The 23,049-nt window shown below is 25.4% G+C and overlaps 1 protein-coding gene and 1 long non-coding RNA gene across 2 annotated transcripts; one reads left to right on the top strand and one right to left on the bottom strand.

The window, feature by feature from the left end:
• Nucleotides 1–7,546: 7,546 nt before the first annotated feature.
• On the bottom strand, nt 7,547–11,936 carry LOC129614597 (uncharacterized). The gene is made up of 3 exons (XM_055529300.1): nt 11,648–11,936; nt 10,289–11,280; nt 7,547–7,796 (listed from the first exon to the last, which is right to left on the bottom strand). The coding sequence occupies exons 2-3, from the start codon at nt 10,658–10,660 to the stop codon at nt 7,668–7,670; spliced, it is 501 nt and encodes a 166-aa protein (XP_055385275.1). The 5' UTR covers nt 10,661–11,280; nt 11,648–11,936; the 3' UTR covers nt 7,547–7,667.
• A 10,235-nt stretch (nt 11,937–22,171) lies between these two features.
• LOC129614596 (uncharacterized) lies at nt 22,172–22,761 on the top strand. The gene is made up of 2 exons (XR_008697386.1): nt 22,172–22,365; nt 22,526–22,761. It is a non-coding gene; the product is annotated as an uncharacterized LOC129614596 (long non-coding RNA).
• The last annotated feature ends 288 nt before the right edge of the window (nt 22,762–23,049 follow it).

Here is a 23,049-nt window from a genome sequence, read left to right as displayed (position 1 = left end):
TGACAAGGTAGGGGGTCGTGCAAAATTTTAAAAAATTTTCGATTTTTTGACAAGGTAGGGGGTCGTGCAAAATTTTAAAAAATTTTCGATTTTTTGACAAGGTAGGGGGTCGTGCAAAATTTTAAAAAATTTTCGATTTTTTGACAAGGTAGGGGGTCGTGCAAAATTTTAAAATTTTTCGATTTTTTGACAAGGTAGGGGGTCGTGCAAAATTTTAAAAAATTTTCGATTTTTTGACAAGGTAGGGGGGTCGTGCAAAATTTTAAAAAATTTTCGATTTTTTGACAAGGTAGGGGGTCGTGCAAAATTTTAAAAAATTGTCGATTTTTTGACAAGGTAGGGGGTCGTGCAAAATTTTAAAAAATTTTTCGATTTTTTGACAAGGTAGGGGGTCGTGCAAAATTTTAAAAAATTTTCGATTTTTTGACAAGGTAGGGGGTCGTGCAAAATTTTAAAAAATTTTCGATTTTTTGACAAGGTAGGGGGTCGTGCAAAATTTTAAAAAATTTTCGATTTTTTGACAAGGTAGGGGGTCGTGCAAAATTTTAAAAAATTTTCGATTTTTTGACAAGGTAGGGGGTCGTGCAAAATTTTAAAAAATTTTCGATTTTTTGACAAGGTAGGGGGTCGTGCAAAATTTTAAAAATTTTTCGATTTTTTGACAAGGTAGGGGGTCGTGCAAAATTTTAAAAAATTTTCGATTTTTTGAAATTTTCGATTTTTTGACAAGGTAGGGGGTCGTGCAAAATTTTAAAAAATTTTCGATTTTTTGACAAGGTAGGGGGTCGTGCAAAATTTTAAAAAATTTTCGATTTTTTGACAAGGTAGGGGGTCGTGCAAAATTTTAAAAAATTTTCGATTTTTTGACAAGGTAGGGGGTCGTGCAAAATTTTAAAAAATTTTCGATTTTTTGACAAGGTAGGGGGTCGTGCAAAATTTTAAAAAATTTTCGATTTTTTGACAAGGTAGGGGGTCGTGCAAAATTTTAAAAATTTTTCGATTTTTTGACAAGGTAGGGGGTCGTGCAAAATTTTAAAAATTTTTCGATTTTTTGACAAGGTAGGGGGTCGTGCAAAATTTTAAAAAATTTTCGATTTTTTGAAATTTTCGATTTTTTGACAAGGTAGGGGGTCGTGCAAAATTTTAAAAAATTTTCGATTTTTTGACGAGGTAGGGGGTCTCGCAAAATTTTAAAAAATTTTCGATTTTTTGACAAGGTAGGGGGTCGTGCAAAATTTTAAAAAATTTTCGATTTTTTGACAAGGTAGGGGGTCGTGCAAAATTTTAAAAAATTTTCGATTTTTTGACAAGGTAGGGGGTCGTGCAAAATTTTAAAAAATTTTCGATTTTTTGACAAGGTAGGGGGTCGTGCAAAATTTTAAAAAATTTTCGATTTTTTGACAAGGTAGGGGTCGTGCAAAATTTTAAAAAATTTTCGATTTTTTGACAAGGTAGGGGGTCGTGCAAAATTTTAAAAAATTTTCGATTTTTTGACAAGGTAGGGGGTCGTGCAAAATTTTAAAAATTTTTCGATTTTTTGACAAGGTAGGGGGTCGTGCAAAATTTTAAAAAATTTTCGATTTTTTGAAATTTTCGATTTTTTGACAAGGTAGGGGGTCGTGCAAAATTTTAAAAAATTTTCGATTTTTTGACGAGGTAGGGGGTCTCGCAAAATTTTAAAAAATTTTCGATTTTTTGACAAGGTAGGGGGTCGTACAAAATTTTAAAAATTTTTCGATTTTTTGACAAGGTAGGGGGTCGTGCAAAATTTTAAAAAATTTTCGATTTTTTGACGAGGTAGGGGGTCTCGCAAAATTTTAAAAAATTTTCGATTTTTTGACAAGGTAGGGGGCCGTGCAAAATTTTAAAAAATTTTCGATTTTTTGACAAGGTAGGGGGTCGTGCAAAATTTTAAAAAATTTTCGATTTTTTGACAAGGTAGGGGGTCGTGCAAAATTTTAAAAAATTTTCGATTTTTTGACAAGGTAGGGGGTCGTGCAAAATTTTAAAAAATTTTCGATTTTTTGACAAGGTAGGGGGTCGTGCAAAATTTTAAAAAATTTTCGATTTTTTGACAAGGTAGGGGGTCGTGCAAAATTTTAAAAAATTTTCGATTTTTTGACAAGGTAGAGGGTCGTGCAAAATTTTAAAAAATTTTCGATTTTTTGACAAGGTAGGGGGTCGTGCAAAATTTTAAAAAATTTTCGATTTTTTGACGAGGTAGGGGGTCTCGCAAAATTTTAAAAAATTTTCGATTTTTTGACAAGGTAGGGGGTCGTGCAAAATTTTAAAAAATTTTCGATTTTTTGACAAGGTAGGGGGTCGTGCAAAATTTTAAAAAATTTTCGATTTTTTGACAAGGTAGGGGGTCGTGCAAAATTTTAAAAAATTTTCGATTTTTTGACAAGGTAGGGGGTCGTGCAAAATTTTAAAAAATTTTCGATTTTTTGACAAGGTAGGGGGTCGTGCAAAATTTTAAAAAATTTTCGATTTTTTGACAAGGTAGGGGGTCGTGCAAAATTTTAAAAAATTTTCGATTTTTTGACAAGGTAGGGGGTCGTGCAAAATTTTAAAAAATTTTCGTTTTTTTGACAAGGTAGGGGGTCGTGCAAAATTTTAAAAAATTTTCGATTTTTTGACAAGGTAGGGGGTCGTGCAAAATTTTAAAAAATTTTCGATTTTTTGACAAGGTAGGGGGTCGTGCAAAATTTTAAAAATTTTTCGATTTTTTGACAAGGTAGGTGGTCGTGCAAAATTTTAAAAAATTTTCGTTTTTTTGACAAGGTCGTGCAAGGGGGTCGTGCAAAATTTTAAAAAATTTTCGATTTTTTGACAAGGTAGGGGGTCGTGCAAAATTTTAAAAAATTTTCGATTTTTTGACAAGGTAGGGGGTCGTGCAAAATTTTAAAAATTTTTCGATTTTTTGACAAGGTAGGAGGTCGTGCAAAATTTTAAAAAATTTTCGATTTTTTGACAAGGTAGGGGGTCGTGCAAAATTTTAAAAAATTTTCGATTTTTTGACAAGGTAGGGGGTCGTACAAAATTTTAAAAATTTTTCGATTTTTTGACAAGGTAAGGGGTCGTGCAAAATTTTAAAAAATATTCGATTTTTTGACAAGGTAGGGGGTCGTGCAAAATTTTAAAAAATTTTCGATTTTTTGACAAGGTAGGGGGTCGTGCAAAATTTTAAAAAATTTTCGATTTTTTGACAAGGTAGAGGGTCGTGCAAAATTTTAAAAAAATTTCGATTTTTTGACAAGGTAGGGGGTCGTGCAAAATTTTAAAAAATTTTCGATTTTTTGACAAGGTAGGGGGTCGTGCAAAATTTTAAAAAATTTTCGATTTTTTGACAAGGTAGGGGGTCGTGCAAAATTTTAAAAAATTTTCGTTTTTTTGACAAGGTAGGGGGTCGTGCAAAATTTTAAAAAATTTTCGATTTTTTGACAAGGTAGGGGGTCGTGCAAAATTTTAAAAAATTTTCGATTTTTTGACAAGGTAGGGGGTCGTGCAAAATTTTAAAAAATTTTCGATTTTTTGACAAGGTAGGGGGTCGTGCAAAATTTTAAAAAATTTTCGATTTTTTGACAAGGTAGGGGGTCGTGCAAAATTTTAAAAAATTTTCGATTTTTTGACAAGGTAGGGGGTCGTGCAAAATTTTAAAAAATTTTCGATTTTTTGACAAGGTAGGGGGTCGTGCAAAATTTTAAAAAATTTTCGATTTTTTGACAAGGTAGGGGGTCGTGCAAAATTTTAAAAAATTTTCGATTTTTTGACAAGGTAGGGGGTCGTACAAAATTTTAAAAATTTTTCGATTTTTTGACAAGGTAGGGGGTCGTGCAAAATTTTAAAAATTTTTCGATTTTTTGACAAGGTAGGGGGTCGTGCAAAATTTTAAAAAATTTTCGATTTTTTGACAAGGTAGGGGGTCGTGCAAAATTTTAAAAAATTTTCGATTTTTTGACAAGGTAGGGGGTCGTGCAAAATTTTAAAAAATTTTCGATTTTTTGACAAGGTAGGGGGTCGTGCAAAATTTTAAAAAATTTTCGATTTTTTGACAAGGTAGGGGGTCGTGCAAAATTTTAAAAATTTTTCGATTTTTTGACAAGGTAGGGGGTCGTGCAAAATTTTAAAAAATTTTCGATTTTTTGACAAGGTAGGGGGTCGTGCAAAATTTTAAAAAATTTTCGATTTTTTGAAATTTTCGATTTTTTGACAAGGTAGGGGGTCGTGCAAAATTTTAAAAAATTTTCGATTTTTTGACGAGGTAGGGGGTCTCGCAAAATTTTAAAAAATTTTCGATTTTTTGACAAGGTAGGGGGTCGTACAAAATTTTAAAAATTTTTCGATTTTTTGACAAGGTAGGGGGTCGTGCAAAATTTTAAAAAATTTTCGATTTTTTGACGAGGTAGGGGGTCTCGCAAAATTTTAAAAAATTTTCGATTTTTTGACAAGGTAGGGGGCCGTGCAAAATTTTAAAAAATTTTCGATTTTTTGACAAGGTAGGGGGTCGTGCAAAATTTTAAAAAATTTTCGATTTTTTGACAAGGTAGGGGGTCGTGCAAAATTTTAAAAAATTTTCGATTTTTTGACAAGGTAGGGGGTTGTGCAAAATTTTAAAAAATTTTCGATTTTTTGACAAGGTAGGGGGTCGTGCAAAATTTTAAAAAATTTTCGATTTTTTGACAAGGTAGGGGGTCGTGCAAAATTTTAAAAAATTTTCGATTTTTTGACAAGGTAGAGGGTCGTGCAAAATTTTAAAAAATTTTCGATTTTTTGACAAGGTAGGGGGTCGTGCAAAATTTTAAAAAATTTTCGATTTTTTGACGAGGTAGGGGGTCTCGCAAAATTTTAAAAAATTTTCGATTTTTTGACAAGGTAGGGGGTCGTGCAAAATTTTAAAAAATTTTCGATTTTTTGACAAGGTAGAGGGTCGTGCAAAATTTTAAAAAATTTTCGATTTTTTGACAAGGTAGGGGGTCGTGCAAAATTTTAAAAAATTTTCGATTTTTTGACAAGGTAGGGGGTCGTGCAAAATTTTAAAAAATTTTCGATTTTTTGACAAGGTAGGGGGTCGTACAAAATTTTAAAAATTTTTCGATTTTTTGACAAGGTAGGGGGTCGTGCAAAATTTTAAAAATTTTTCGATTTTTTGACAAGGTAGGGGGTCGTGCAAAATTTTAAAAAATTTTCGATTTTTTGACAAGGTAGGGGGTCGTGCAAAATTTTAAAAAATTTTCGATTTTTTGACAAGGTAGGGGGTCGTGCAAAATTTTAAAAAATTTTCGATTTTTTGACAAGGTAGGGGGTCGTGCAAAATTTTAAAAAATTTTCGATTTTTTGACAAGGTAGGGGGTCGTGCAAAATTTTAAAAATTTTTCGATTTTTTGACAAGGTAGGGGGTCGTGCAAAATTTTAAAAAATTTTCGATTTTTTGACAAGGTAGGGGGTCGTGCAAAATTTTAAAAAATTTTCGATTTTTTGACAAGGTAGGGGGTCGTGCAAAATTTTAAAAAATTTTCGATTTTTTGACAAGGTAGGGGGTCGTGCAAAATTTTAAAAAATTTTCGATTTTTTGACAAGGTAGGGGGTCGTGCAAAATTTTAAAAAATTTTCGATTTTTTGACAAGGTAGAGGGTCGTGCAAAATTTTAAAAAATTTTCGATTTTTTGACAAGGTAGGGGGTCGTGCAAAATTTTAAAAAATTTTCGATTTTTTGACGAGGTAGGGGGTCTCGCAAAATTTTAAAAAATTTTCGATTTTTTTGACAAGGTAGGGGGTCGTACAAAATTTTAAAAATTTTTCGATTTTTTGACAAGGTAGGGGGTCGTGCAAAATTTTAAAAAATTTTCGATTTTTTGACAAGGTAGGGGGTCGTGCAAAATTTTAAAAATTTTTCGATTTTTTGACAAGGTAGGGGGTCGTGCAAAATTTTAAAAAATTTTCGATTTTTTGAAATTTTCGATTTTTTGACAAGGTAGGGGGTCGTGCAAAATTTTAAAAAATTTTCGATTTTTTGACGAGGTAGGGGGTCTCGCAAAATTTTAAAAAATTTTCGATTTTTTTGACAAGGTAGGGGGTCGTACAAAATTTTAAAAATTTTTCGATTTTTTGACAAGGTAGGGGGTCGTGCAAAATTTTAAAAAATTTTCGATTTTTTGACAAGGTAGGGGGTTGTGCAAAATTTTAAAAAATTTTCGATTTTTTGACAAGGTAGGGGGTCGTGCAAAATTTTAAAAAATTTTCGATTTTTTGACAAGGTAGGGGGTCGTGCAAAATTTTAAAAAATTTTCGATTTTTTGACAAGGTAGGGGGTCGTGCAAAATTTTAAAAAATTTTCGATTTTTTGACAAGGTAGGGGGTCGTGCAAAATTTTAAAAATTTTTCGATTTTTTGACAAGGTAGGGGGTCGTGCAAAATTTTAAAAAATTTTCGATTTTTTGACAAGGTAGGGGGTCGTGCAAAATTTTAAAAAATTTTCGATTTTTTGACAAGGTAGGGGGTCGTGCAAAATTTTAAAAAATTTTCGATTTTTTGACAAGGTAGGGGGTCGTGCAAAATTTTAAAAAATTTTCGATTTTTTGACAAGGTAGGGGGTCGTGCAAAATTTTAAAAAATTTTCGATTTTTTGACGAGGTAGGGGGTCGTGCAAAATATTAAAAAATTTTCGATTTTTTGACAAGGTAGGGGGTAGTACAAAATTTTAAAAATTTTTCGATTTTTTGACAAGGTAGGGGGTCGTGCAAAATTTTAAAAATTTTTCGATTTTTTGACAAGGTAGGGGGTCGTGCAAAATTTTAAAAAATTTTCGATTTTTTGACAAGGTAGGGGGTCATGCAAAATTTTAAAAAATTTTCGATTTTTTGACAAGGTAGGGGGTCGTACAAAATTTTAAAAAATTTTCGATTTTTTGACAAGGTCGTGCAAAATTTTAAAAAATTTTCAATTTTCAACAAGGTAGAGGATTGACAACGTTTTTGCAATAAATTGGAAAATTTTGTCAAAATTTTTTTTTAAACTCGGAATTTATGAGCCATTGGTGAATGTTTATATATGTGATTCCTAACAGTTATTTTTGTGTAAATTAATATAATTTTGTTTAAAATTACATATAACTAAAGACCCTGGTTTAGTACAAAAACTTGTTCACAGCTATACATGATATCGTTATTTTCAAAAGTCAGATAAGACCTGAACAGGCATACTTCAAACTCAGGTATGTTTTTACTTTATATTATATTGTAAAAAAAGTTATCTTTAAAATAAAATTTTAAATTTTATGAAATCAAACACATTGAAATCAATTTTTGAATAAATAAATTTCCTGGTGGGTTTCACATTTTATGTTACGGTATTGCAGAAGTGTGAGCGAGTGATAGGTACGAAACATATCCGTTTTCTTAGAACATTTGCTAAATAAGCGGTCCTCTGCCCCAGAGTCCCGCATGAGGCAGCAAAGTCAAAATATTCTCTGAGGTGACCCGTTATAATATAGTGAATAATATAATATCAAAATATATACACAATTTTAAATATAAATGTTCATTTTCGTATATGGGAAGCATTCTTGTAAATTCAATATTTACACCCATGAAATAATTACAAAGTTTACTTGCATGCACAAGTATAATGCAATAATAATACAAAAACAAAACTATTTAACTACAATATCAGTTTAATAAACTTACCATTAAAGCAACCCCCACTGTAGCTGCAAACGATGCAGGTTTAAACATTCCAGTATTATATTTAACTAAAAGTGAAGTTTTTCCAACTCCTGAATCGCCTAAAAGTATTACCTAAAAATAATACAAAAACATTACTCTAACATAAAAATATAAATGTCCATATAAAATATGTTAAAGAATAATGTAAGCCACTTAGTGATTCTTTTAGTCAAATACCACATAAAAAATAGGTCTTTCTGAAACAAAATTCTTCTGTTAAAAAAAATGTTTACATGGTATTTTTTTCTCCTGAAAACAAATTATTAATAGCTCACATATTTCTCTCAATTTTATACTGTCACATTTCCGTCTTGAACCAGGTTTCATTATGATGAATTATCTATCTTGGATAGAACTAATATTAGAAGACAATCTTGATTCTATATTTTTATTTATACACACATATGTAAGATACCAATTTATACGGCAAAGGAGTGCCAGTTCTTAAAGTTCAAAGAACGGTAGGGTTCAAATTATACAGCAAATAAATTTCTTACTTTTGCATTATACATACATATATGCACATGATATTTTAAACGCACAACATTGACATTAAATGAGTATACGAGAGTTATTTTGATAACTTATTTTCCAAATAAATACACAATATAATTTTGTTCTTAAAAAATAAAATTTTCTTTAGAAAAATTATTTATATTGACACAAAACGGAAATGTCTACTAAATTTTTTATAAAAATATTAGAATTCTTTGATTGAAAATTCAATGGGTATACTAAGTCCAAAAAAAGTTTTAAATCGAAATAAATTGGCATAAATTTTTTTTCAAACACCGTGTAATGGTGTTTTTAATACATATTTTGTATGTATTTAAAAACTTTATTACACGGTGAAATTTTCATTTAAATATGAAAATTTTCGGTTAAAAAATTGAAACGTAAAACATGAACAATCAAGGTGTTCTAAATTTAGTTTTATGAATTTTTTTTTGCAGAACATTTAACGTAATGATTTTATCATTTAGTTATTGTGTTTCGTTGTTAAGTTCACCAATTGTTTACATTGTAATTCACATATAAATGTATACCCGCATTGCATATACCCGGAAGTTGTGTGATGGTACCAAATTTCGGATATCGAGTAGTCTGTGGGAACGCACTTCTTCATTGTAGGGAAGTGTAAATAAACTTTTTTTAGAAGGATGTCTGTCTGTCTGTCACTCTCTCAGTCTGTCGGCTTGTGTGTGTACGAGTATATCTCAAGTTCGGCTGAACTAATTTTGTTTGAAATTTTTTATGTTAATTTATTTCTGCTACGTCACAGATTACTAAACTTTTGAGATATGTCGGACCTCGGGAATTTCCTTGAAATTTAATATTTGAGTTTTAGTAATTACCGAAACTAACTGGCGAATCAGGGAATTCGGATGAAACAAAGCGAAACTTTACTAGAAGCCAAATTTTCCTTTTTCTAGGTATGCTAATTAAAGGCTTACTAACTTCCTTAAAATTGGAAAGAATTGTTCAAAAGGCTGTAACACTTTCGCTATATATCTATGCAATAAATATTCGCGTGGGTTATGTGCTGAACACATCAAATTTTTTTCTTGTTAATTTGTTATTTTATTGTCTGTTAACGTATATAGGTATACGTTTTTCTTAAATGCTTTTATATAACCGTTAAATAAAAATTTTAAATATGCTAAACTTTTATATTGCCATATTTTTTACAATATATTTTTTCAATTTTGGTCTTGGCGAGCAGTCATTTGAAAATTATAACAGGATATCCGGAATTTAATTTTTATAACTGGTAAAAATTTTATAAGGTAGTACAAGTAATTAGAATTTTTAATAAAATTTGAAATATAAAAATAATAGAAATAAGATCTCAATTTTAATATTTCGTTAGATTTTGCAAAATTTACTGCCGCATTATTTAAACATACTGTTTCCTGCATTTAGTAAAACCACTATAAATTTTGGATGTCATGAAAAAACTTACTTCAGAATTTATCAAAAATATAAAAAATAAGAGTACAAAGGCAAATATATTATATGAAGTTTTCGCTTATAAGAACTTTGCACACATCCGATGCAGTTTGTTGTAGAATATAGCTTATAAGCATAAAACAACTATGTATGTATGTACTTGTATACTGTAGATGTACTTTTTTGAAATTCTAAACTTTTCGATTAAAAATTCGCGAGACTCTGTTTAGAAACATAAAATTTTTCATTGATGAGAAACCAAAGAGATTTAGTATGCATAAATTCTAAATTAGGTATTGTAGCATTTTAATGAAAATGCTTAAATATGCAAATATTATTAAAATGTCCCACAAATTTCAACAAAAAAAATAAATACCAATTTAAGAATTATTTACCACATTCATTATTTATAGATTTATGTACATAGTAACTTTTTTTTTCTTATAACCTTATATTTAAATTTTGAACCTAAATGAATACATCATTATAATTAATAAAAAAAAAAAAAAATTATATGTGGGTGTAACTATAGTATGTTCTTATAACCTGTGCCTATACCTGAATAAAAATATATCTTGCGAGAAAAAATTAAATTGAATAAACAGAATGCATACCTTTCTTGGAATAGTATCTTCTACAACTTGATTATCTTCATAAGGATAAGATTTCCAATCATCATTAATTTCTTCTGTTTCTTTTTCTTTATCTTCTTTTTCTTGTCCATTATAATCATCATCACAATCATCACAAAAATCATTTGTATTTTCTTTAGCACCCCATCCAAATTGTATTGTATTCTCATTTGTTGTATAAAATTCTGATGTCGGTGATATAATATTATTTGGTTGTGATTTATTTGGATCAAAATAATAGCATTCATCTTTACAAAGTCCTTGTTTACGTCTTTCAGTCTCTTCGGGTGGTTCAAATACTTCATCACTCATACTACTTGTATCATCTGGTATTTGCTGTTGTTGTGTTGCCATTTTATTTTTATTTATATTTATTTATATTTATTTCTTATTTTTGAATAATAATTATAATGATATTTCAATTTTAAATATAAACATATTTAATTATAATTTCCCAAAATTGATTTTAATTTGAATAATAACAGCGTATACCAAAATTTAATTTGAAATATGCATATACATAAATACAAACATATGATTATACATACATTAATTTTGTGTAAATAATTTTTTTAACTAAACTTGTTTTGATTTCTCAACACTAGAGTGTTATATTGTATGCGACATCTATTGTTTTGTAGTTATATTAAAATATCTTATATTTTTTTTTCCCCGAAATGTCATAATAATATCACTTGACTGTGTTACCGTTCGTGTTTTTTTTTTTTTGTTATTTTTGATAACTTAGAAATTCCGTTGCTTTGACAACAATAAATATTTATTTGTTATTGTATAAAGCGCATGTTCTACAAAAAAAAAATTTTTTTTTTTTTTTTGTTTTTTTGATAACCCAAGCAAAAATGAAAACAATAAATAAAAAAAGCCGGGACTTTTAACTATATAATATAAATGCAGAGGTATTTTTTCTTATTCTGTTATTTTTTCATTTATTTTTGGTTTTTATTTTTGTTTTCCTAGAAATATAGCATTTTTTGACAGCAATGTTAATCATATATTTATATTGACGTTTATCAATATTGAAATTTTTAGTGGTTGTTAGAGTAAGATAGAAAATATTGTTTTGACGTTTAAAAGAATAATTTTTATATTATGTAAGTTAAGTGTTTCGTTTTTTTTTCTTGTTATATAGGCAAATTTCCTAATGTATACAAGTATGTATGTAGGTTTGTGTGCATAAAATTAAATGAATATTATAAAAGTGAAGCTGCTGTATTTTGTATAATAGAGTAAAAAAAAATTTTTTTTTATGATAAATATAACTACGTAACGTATATTAATATATATATATATATAGGGAAACTATAGTATATTTTCACATACGTAGTGTAAAAATGTATATTAATTTATTCAAAAAGGATATCCATGACACTGTTCTATTGCATATGCCTACACATATATATATATAAGAAATATAATATAATATTATGATAGAATTCTAATATAACTTGTCTACACACACATATAATATTTTATGTAAATATTGCATTATATTTTCTCATATTAATAATTTAGTAAACAACTTTTTATTATTTGATTTTTTTTTGTCCTGTGTTTGATTGTTGTTAATGTTTTTGATTTTGCAATTTAATATTATTTATTTTGTTCTTGTTTTTTTTTTTAGTATTTAATATACACATGTATATATTATATTTGAGTTTCTTTATTTTTAATAATTTAACTTGTTTTCTAAATGAACACGGAGACTACATTTTAATATTATTTTTATTATTTTATTTATTTTTAAATATTTACTTAAAATTTGAAGGCATTCTTTTTTTTCCTTATATAATAACTTTTTAATTAAATACTTTAGGTGTTTTATTAAAATATTTTTATAATAATATGTCAAATTAATTTAAAATTTATTAGGGTTGTATATAACTTTTATACATTATGTATATATATACAATGTATAGAGGGTTAATATTGTTAAATTTTTTTTGTTTTTTGGTTTTTGTGTTTTTATTACTACAATATTTATACTTCGGTCTCTACAATATAATATATAATTTAATATATACATGTACGATAATATATGTATATATATATATAATTACAAAGTCTATATATATATTAAATAATACTTTTATAATAATATTTTTAATAAATGATTATTTTTGTTGGCAATATTTTGTATAATAATTAAATTTAAATTTTTCAATTTTATATTTTAAAGCTTTACTGTTATGTATATATATACTGTTATATATGCATATATAATTTGGTGTTTATTTAAATTTTAATTAAATTTTAATTTACATTTTTTTAAAATAATTGTTGTTGTTTTTATTTAAATTTCTATATAAAGATATTAATATTATGTATATGATGATTTATTTTTTTTGTTTTTTTTGGGAAAATTCAATACTATATATCATGATTTATGTACTCGTGTCTACTATAATAGTAAATGTAGGTAAAGTATATATATAAAGTTAAACTATTTTTCTAGATATATAAATATTTAATTTTTTTTTACTATTTTTAAAACGAAACTTTTAAATTTGATAATTTGCTTTTTTAATACTTTAAATTTCACATTTTATTTTATTTTGTAATATTTTATTAAATATTTAATTAATATTTTTAGAGAATATAATTTTTAGAAATATCAATATTATATTTTTTTTTATATTTAAAGTTTAAATAAATTTAAATGTGATTATAGGAATAAAATATTAAAATAATTATTTAGAAAAAAAATATAAACAAAAAACATAGAATTTTGTTTTTTTTTTTCATCCGAAAAACAGGATTCCGTAGAACTATCACAGAATATTGAACCGAAACTGATGAATCAACACAAAAAAAGAAATATTATTATTACGGTATACACACATACACGCACATATATATATAAGGAAAAACGTGAAAAATCTATTTTTGCTTTTTTATTTTTTTGTTCTTGTTGTTTTTTTGCCTACTTTATTTTTATTTTTCAGTTCAATATTTTGTAGGGTATAAAATATGTATGTTTGTTATATGTTACCAGTATTTATTTCTATATGGTCTAGAAAAAAGTACAGAAAATTTTTTTCCCAAGTATTTTCCATTTAAAATTTTATTTTGACATGAAAATTTAAAAGAAAAATAAAGAAAACAAAATTAAAAAGGATATATAAGGAAAAAGGAAGAAAGGATAATAAAAATCTGTTAACACTGTTGTTTATGTAAAGATTGTTGTTTTTTTTTTTTTTGGTTGCTGTTGTTGTGTCATTTATTTTTTTATCTACATTAAAATTTTATTTATATATATATATATATACATATACGTATAATATACATACTCGTATACTATGTATATTTTTAGAATGAGTACATTATTTATATTCATTGCAACGACCTATATAATCATTATTAAATAATACAAGTACACGTTACTATATATAAACAATTATATATATATGTATAACAGTTATAATATAATAATAATACTATTATTATACAATATATACCCGGCAGATTAATATTTAAAAGAGTACATGCAGTAAAATTTTAAAGTAAATAAATATTATAACAAGTTACTGCGAATAATACAAACATAATTATTATATGTATAACAATTTAATTTTTCGTTAATACATTATAATATTGTAAATATTGTTTATATGATGTTTGATTAATTAATTTAATATTATATGGGAATTGTAGTTTTGAGAAAATAAATACAGTTTCATTCATTGAATATCGTAAAAATTTAATTGATTTTAAAAGTTTTGATTTTACAAATAAATATTTTATATAATAAAAAAAGTCATTGATATCGATGATATATCGGAAAGACAGAAATTCAAAATAGAAAGTTTATAAAATATCTACTTCAGTTGAGTAGATTCTATAGTATTGAAAAGTTTATTGGAAACTTTCACACACTTAATATGAAACTTAAAAAATTGTATAATAATTTTTTCACATATACTAGTACTCTATATAGCGCTACAACTCCTGTAGAGCCTTTGCCTCTTCTAAAATTCTCCTCCATACAACTTGATCTTTAGCACATCTTACTCAACTTTCAAGCCCCAACTTCTAGATATCACTTCTTACATTATTCAGCCACCTTGTTCGTGGTGTTTTAACTTGTTGTTTACCGTCTTACTAATGGCCATTAAAAATTTTACACATTGGCCTTTCATTATCTGCTCTGACAACATACCCCAGCCATATTTTTCACATATATAATTTTTAATTATAAAATATATCTATTTATTTTTCTTTATTTGAAGTTTTACCTGGAAAAGACATTCATAATAAGAAAAATTGAATTTTTTTTTAGCAACATTTGCAAAATTCTACTCACAGAAAGCATTAATAACAAATATTAGTGAAAAATTCGGTTATGTGCATATAATGAAGAGGCCCATCATCGGGCGTCAATTTTTATATGATAAATTAAATTCGAATAGAATATCTTTCCCTTTCTGTTAAATATATCTGCCACATATACATTTTAATTTAATTATTGTTTGCTGGGTAAATTTAAGTACATATCTACGTGTACATGACATAATTTGTATATTACACACAATAACGGTATAAATAAGAATTTTTTATATAAGTATATGCTTATATATATATTTATATGTATATATATATGTATTCACATACTTAAATGATATTATTATAGATGTGTTTATTATGATAAGAACTGCAAGAGAAAATATAATAAAAAAGAAATAAAATAAAAATGAAACAATTTTTGTTTTTTTTTTTTTTAAAGACGAGTGTTTCAATGTTACCGCAATATTTTTTTTTATATAAAAGAATTTTTCATTTTTGCTTTGGTTGTATATTGTATGTATTATATAAGAATTATATGCAATACAGAAAATATGATATATAGGAAAAGAATTGAGTCGGACCCTAAAATGAAATTTTATTTTTGCTCATTTTTCTCGTTTATTTAAAATGAATTATTAGAAGAAAATTTGTTTATAGAGCTATTCCCTTTTATTTTGTTTAATTTTTCCTATTTTATTAATTTTTGTTTTCTAGTGCATTGCATATTTTATAAAAGTCTGTACATAAATCTCTTATACCTCTGTTTTCAATTTTATCGTTATGATTTTTGAAAACAGCAAATATTTATTAGCTTGAAAATTCCGTTATTTAGTATACGTAAAAAGAGAAACTAAAAATAGGAAATTTATGTGTTATACTTATAAAATATTCTCTTTAATAGGAAAAATAAAAATTAGTTAGTTTTTTTTTCTCTCAAATGCGAAAATAAATTTTATATATAACCAAGAATTGAGGTATGGAAAATTTACAAAATCAAAACTAAATATTTATATAAATTTATAGGCTTTTAAGTATATACACAACAGGATTCGTGTACATATTATAGCACCCTTCTAAGTAGACCCTTCTTAGCAAGTTGATGTAGTAAATTTTGATTTAAGTATACCATTAAGAGTGCAAATTCCCTCTCTTATTTTGATCTCCTTATCTAGTTTTTTTTTAAATTTCCTTAAAATATTAAAATTTTCTATTGCACGAAATTCAATAAATCAGAGTTTTCTTAATTGCAAAGCTGCAATATTTAGCCTTATTCCTTTATGACGAGTGCTACGTTTTGTATTGAATTCAAAAGAAACGTGTTGCTCTTTATATAAAAAAAAAGATCCCCAACTTTAAACAGAATTTACTTAAAACTATTAAATTATTACGAAATACTGCGTTATTGCTTTGAAGGTGCGATTATATGTGTATTTTATTATATATGTATATATATAACGTATATAGATTAAAAAAGTAAAGTAATAATAAAACTTTATTTTCGAACACTTGAATGAAGAGTAAAAAAAAAAACTAAAAATTAAATTTATTGTATTTGAAATTTTTTTATCCTTTAAACAATTATACGAGTATAACACTTTTTAAATATAGGTATAATAATGTTGCATATTATACAGACCGATTTCCTTAAAAGTTAAACTCTTGTTGTAATACTAAATATTTTATTATCCAGATTAATATTCATTTGATCAAATTACAAATTGAAAATATTTAGTTTTATTTTTTGAATAAAGACTACTAAAGAGCTGTTCTACTAGCAAAAATTTGTTGAAAAATGGCGGTAATATTGATTTTATATTCGAATTGCAAGCTCTTGTATAGAATAAAACTCCTGAATTTCAGTGACAAATATTCAAAAAAAAATTTTTAAATTGACTTTCAAATGAGTTTAGTAAACTTACAGGAATAATGCAGCTAATTTATATTTTTGTTACGATCGAAGTATCAATTTAAAAGCTCAATAACTGTATTGATTGGGAAAAATATCCCGTGCTGTTTTGGCTAGATGTATTCTATCCCTAAATTCCAGAATTTAGGGATAGAATACATCTTATCCCTAAGAATTTCGGAATCTCAAATATACTACCTTTGCTTGTGTGAATGAATTTAATATTCATTTAAATTTTAAATAATTTTCGATAAGTTCTCTAGATTTGCCATTCATACTTTTCCCAACGAATAGCATTCTGAATTTAAATTCGGTTGGAGACGTGTAGAAATTGTATTAGAGAATGTGTCAAATTAAAATTTTAATTTTAAATTTCAGTTAAATTTATCGACTTAAATTTGTTTTTAAAATATTTTTTATATGAAATGAATTCTTAATTATAAATACCACTTTAAATTAAGATATAATATGACGTATGTCCTATGTGATTGTTGTATTTATACGTAGTAAGGAAATGCAGAATTTTATTGTCTATAGAATGCCAAGAAATATGCAAAATTAAGTTATTTATAATCTTTTTCATTATATATATTCTATGTATATAATGTATATTGATTTTCTATTACAGTATATATATATATATATATATATATAAATTAAAAAATTTAGTGTATGTATATGAGTTAAAATATTAAATATAACATTTAAATATATATTATATACATATGCCTACATGTACAAATTGTTCTGTTTAGATAAAAATTGTGGCAAAAAAAATAGAATTTTCTGAATTTTAATGTATGTATTGTACATATTATATTGTATATAAGGAGTCGAAAAGCTGTGTAAAGTTGTGTGAAAATGAAATTTAAATATTAATATTATTATAATGTAATATAATCGTATTAAATATTTAGAAAAATATATTTTAATAATATGATCAAAATTTAAAGAAGATATATATGCATATATATATATAGATATTACGGTTATATATATATACATATGTATAAATTATATGGATTAGAAAAATTTTTTTTAAATTCGAAATCAAGATTTAAAAGAATTTTTTCAATTTGCCTTGAATAATAATATTTAGAGAGAATTATAAAAGAGAAAGTTAATCAAAATTTTGGACAACAGCCAGGTTATTAAAATATCCATCCTATCATCAATATAGCATAGGAAACAAATTTCCAAAAATTAAATATTGAAGAGTGCTAATTTACTTATTCGTATTCCACTTTATTTTCTACTTTGCTCTAATTACTTCATAGACTGAAGCATATAAAAAAATATTATAGAAAAATTTACGTGATAGATATTAAGATCGCCTTGTATCTGTAAGTATCTAGGATTATCACTATATACTAATTAAATAATTCATAATAAATCTTTCTTGAAATTTCGCCCTTAATTAAACATCAATATGGAGCAACTTTAATATTCATTTTATGAGAATGCTTTATATACGTATTCTTCGATTAATGCACCGTACATATTATGTACACATCTAATATATTACAAATATAGAATTATCAAATAATAATTAGTAAAGTCCAAAATTAGAAATTAGACAAAATTAAATTTGTAATAGAAATTACAAAGAATAATTAGTAAAGTCCAAATATCCCTGAAAATTAAAAATAGCATTGTATTTGGTTTTCTGTTATACCATTTTCGTTTTTACATGATTCCGCACACTAAATTTTAACGGGACTTCTTTCATCACAGACAGTTTGTTTTGTAAATTGTACTAATTACACTATTCGAAAGCCGGGTTGCAAGAGTTAATGTTAAGATATAAAAATTTTATTTTTCAACAAATTTATTAAAACAACCCTGTACTATATAATATATATATACAAATGTTTATATGAAATTATCTATTATACCCACACTATATATTCTTTATTAAAAATCGAAAAGAAGTATGTACATAGTGTATGCTTTATCGAATATAATGCGCCTTTTATAAAATCTTTATGTATATACTCTCTACATTTAATAATTATTCAGTATAATTGTATACATATTATGTATAAATGTATGTATACTCGTACATACTCATATATTATTTACCGTTTCCTTTTTATACATCTATATTACTTGCCAATTGGATTAACCATTTTATTTATTGGCAAATTGATTTTTAAGTTAACTAAATTTATTGAATCATCATATAGTTTCTATTGAATTATATGATGTCTAAAAGGCCATGTACATAATATATTATATAAATTGAACAAAATGTGTAGTGTCTCTATACATATATAAGTTCTATATATATATGTATAATGGCTTATATATCTATATTATGTTTTTATAATTTAATAATAATTGCGTACTGGATTTTCAATTATATTGTTTTTAGGATGAGATGAAAATAATATTTTTTAACAAAATGTTCAAGAATATTGGATTTTTATTATATTTTCGCAATAAGGGATCATGCAAGCCTTACAATAAGTGAAAAAAAGATAAAATTTAATTTAATAGTATGTAGAGAGAGGAATGATTTCAATTTACTTCAAAGTCAATTATAGCATTTTTAATTCAGAAAAGAAAAGAAAAATTCATTTACACTGAATAAATTATTTTTTCTTTCAAATTTACAATTTGTTTTTTCCGAGAACTAATATACACAAAAGTTTTTTTTTTATTGTAACTGGGTACACATATATATACATCATTTTATTTATGTAAATATATTTTATATATGTACACGTCCCGATATATACATACATTGTAAAAATATTGTACCGTTATATATAAAGATAATTTCGAGCAGGTATACTCGTATAAAAGTACAGGAATTTTTTTATACCTTAGCGTAGGTCATATTTTTGCCACGTGAATATGTGTATGTATATATTGTCTTTATTGAATTATCTGGCAATTTTGACAAATTAAATCTTACAATCAATATTATTTGACACGAAATGTTTTTGTTTTTTAAAAATTTAATATTTTTATTCATATATTTAATACTTTCATTTCGTGATATTAATCATTAACAATATATAAACATTTTACGTATGGTGCAAGGTTAAAAACTTATTTATGGGTATAAATAAAGGAATATGACGGGGTTAAACTTTCATGCAACGCAACTGATGTATAAATGTATTTTATATTGTACCATGAACTTGAAACTTATTTTAGGTCTTTATTAGAAACGTGCTTATCTTACGAACGCATAGCATATTGTTATTTTAGAATTCAAATTTGTATTATGTGTAGTATTTTTGGGTATATATGTATGTAATATGTATAACATATTTATAATTTATATTTTTAAAAAAATATGGAACAAAAATATTTTTAATAGGGCTGTTGTATATTGAGGATGTACACTTCTTAATATGCGTGTATAAAATAATAATTGTTACCATATTCTTCAGTAATCACGAAAGCCGCCAAGTGGAATATTATTATACATATACATATATGTATATAAGTTTTCATTTGCTTCCTTTTTAATTTTTGTTTTACAAAATATAATACAACTTTGTTCGTTGAAAATGGCAAATGAAAGGAGATTTACTCTATTTTACATTTGATTAGAAGTGAATAGTAATCTACCAGAACTTCGACTTAAAATATATACAATACTAAAATGTTCAAATATGTTATTTAAAATATTCTGGGTCTCTGACACTTGACAGTACTCCCGAATACGAGTGATAGAATTATTTCAGGTGAAAAACAACATGTAGCAACATTTTGCTTTTTGGGCCTTCCTTCTCGAGTTATACTTGGATAACGTTATTAGACAATTTTAAGAAACTCTTTAAAGTTTACTGCTTTAAAGTTTGTGTAGCAAATTTTGGTGAACATCCACGTAACATTAACTAGAAGATATAGGAGCAATTCTGAATGTTTTTTGTAATTACTCGTAACTTGCAGAATTCAAGGAACGTGTAACATTCATAATGTACTTGTAAGTATTAATAAACTAAATCATAGTACATACTTAAGTTTTTAAACGTTTATGAGATTTTATTAATGGACAATAATTTATTTTTTCATCTTATGGCGATATAAGTACTGTTATGATTTTTATATCGAAAGTTGTTTTAAAAATAAGGTCCACGAATTTATTTGTGTTTGATCATATTATAGTTTTGACTAATTTGCATTTAATATGAATCAAGAATAATTTCAATCAAACCAAGACAAGACGTCTTCAAACGAATTCACACCTATCACATTAAAATTATTTTCTGGCCGAAATAAAATGGAAGTATTTTTTAGTGGCAAAGATTAAATGAATTTTAAAACAAATATATATGTATGTTATATTGTACATAATTATTTAAAATATTACCTTTTTATTATGTATGCCATATTTTCACATGTTTTTCACTTAAAATAATAATAAAGTGTATTAATATTCAACCTTTTTAACTGCAATTTAATTTACTGACAATAATTCTTTTCAATTTCAAACGGTAAAATTAAAAAAAAAAATTACGATATTTTTTCATTTTGAAATTTACAATTTCAGTGCTGCCATTAAATCGAAAAACCAATCACAATTTCAAAAAGAAAAAAATAATTTCTCAATTATATTCACAATAAAATCTTTTTATTTATGACTCCCATTTTAAATGTCATAATAATATCTTACTAACCATGATGTAAAATATGACACATTCACAATTCTAATTGAAGTTAGTAGATCATTGGTAAGATTATTATTATAATTAATAAGTTATTATTATCTTTATTATATTAAAGCATTGATTAAAGAAATATGTATGAACTACCGTTAAAAATAAATTATGTTCATAAATTAATGAAACTTTTATTATATAATAAACTATAGATTATGTAATGTTTGCCGTAGCACAAAGTACTCATACAAATATATTGAAAATTTTATAAAACTTTTCAAGTCGAAATTAAAAATGCAAAAATACTAGTTATCGTTTTTTATCGTTGTCATAATTATCGTTTTCTTGCTATTGTCAAGTTTTTTTCTTAAAAATTTTACTTGACTTTTTCTTTCTTTTTTCAAGTAAGTGTCAAAATAATGCTAACAATAAATATTTTCTTATGACAAAAATTACAATTAAGTAAAAATTAAAAAGCTTTTAACGTTTAGGAAGAATATAGAAAAATTATTTATTTTATTATTAGTTTTTAAACGAAAATTTCATGGAGCAGTGTAAAACTATCAAATTTTAAATAACATTTGGAAAAATTTCTCGATTCATATTAACTATCTATTGTGAACAGATATTAAAAGTCATTTGAAAGCGGTATGAAAAATGTCAACTATTGTGAATGAATGTTATCAGAAATTGTCAAAATACACATTTTTCATTTTATTTTTTTTTTGTGTATTAAAATTTTCGTTTTTATTATTTTGCAGAGACACAAAAATTTTTTATGCCTTCAGTGATTGTCAAATTTTGTTATTGTGTTGTTGTATGCTGTGATTTTTCTTACTTCAAATTGTGAAAAAATTAAAATAGAATTTTTTTTTTTATTTAAAAATAGTGTTAAATCATTTTTTCTACTTATTTAATTTAATTTTTAGAAAAAATATTATTCAAAAAATTTTTGTATTGAAAATAATTAAAAAAAAAAAAATGAAGTAAATTTTCGAGTGAAAGAAAAAAAAAAGTCATTGATAGTGTGTGCGCGAGTTTATTTAAGAAAAAAAAAATAAGAAAAAAAGAAAATTAATCTTCTACTCTTCTCCATTTATTCTCTATTCAGTGTGTTTTTTTTTTTTGTATAAATTCCCCAACACAGAAAAAAAAAAAAATTTTGTATAGATAGAAAAACCTCATAGAAAAAACCATAAACAAAATTGATAAAAAGCTCAAAAAAATTGCCGGTATTTTTTTCAACTCTGATATTGTTGTGTAGATTTTTCTTTCTTGTTTTTTTTATCTTTGAAATTCCAACAAAAATATTTTTTTTTATTGCATAAATATTGAAATTTAAAATCTGTATCCAGAAAATTGTAAAGCTTTTTCACTTCTTCAATATTCTAGAGCTATTCCCTCCGTATAATTATATACAAAAGATAAATCATTTAATATTCCATAGAGAAGAGTAGCCATATATTGTGGCATAGAAAATAATATAAAAGAAAAATATAATAATAACTTAGATAGGTATAAAGTGTAAGAAAAAGTTATATTAGATAGAGGATAAACAAAAAAAAGCTGAGCATAATAAAAGTTCTGAGATTTTTTCAATTCAAAACATAAAACAAAAAAAAAATATATAGTAAAATTTTTCCTATTTTCCAACAAATAAACCTAAAAAAAAAATTAAAGTTTTTCATTCGAAAAAAAGAGAAGAGATTTTTCTCATAAAAATTCAAAAAGGAAAAAAAAAAAATAATCTAAAAATTTTGTGTGAATTTTGAATTTAGTTAACGTTTTACAATGGCTCCGGGAGTATGTATAGTCGCGGCCGCAGTTATTAATTCTCGTCATTTCCTTCGCTATGATTTATCGCGTAGTGGATTACGAAAATTAACTAGTTTTCCAATTATTTACAATACGGTAAG

Source organism: Condylostylus longicornis, unplaced genomic scaffold (assembly GCF_029603195.1).
Source record: "Condylostylus longicornis isolate FDR11 unplaced genomic scaffold, ASM2960319v2 ptg000113l, whole genome shotgun sequence".
NCBI classification, from domain to species: Eukaryota; Metazoa; Arthropoda; class Insecta; order Diptera; family Dolichopodidae; genus Condylostylus; species Condylostylus longicornis.
This window is presented reverse-complemented; position numbering and strand designations above follow the sequence as displayed.

What these genes read in the sequence shown, in the direction of transcription:
- LOC129614597 (XM_055529300.1), bottom strand. Translation starts at nt 10,660, where the DNA reads ATGGCAACACAACAACAGCAAATACCAGATGATACAAGTAGTATGAGT. An exon ending in AAGATACTATTCCAAGAAAG is followed by an intron (nt 7,797 to 10,288) that starts GTATGCATTCTG and finishes TATTATTTTTAG; the next exon opens with GTAATACTTTTAGGCGATTC.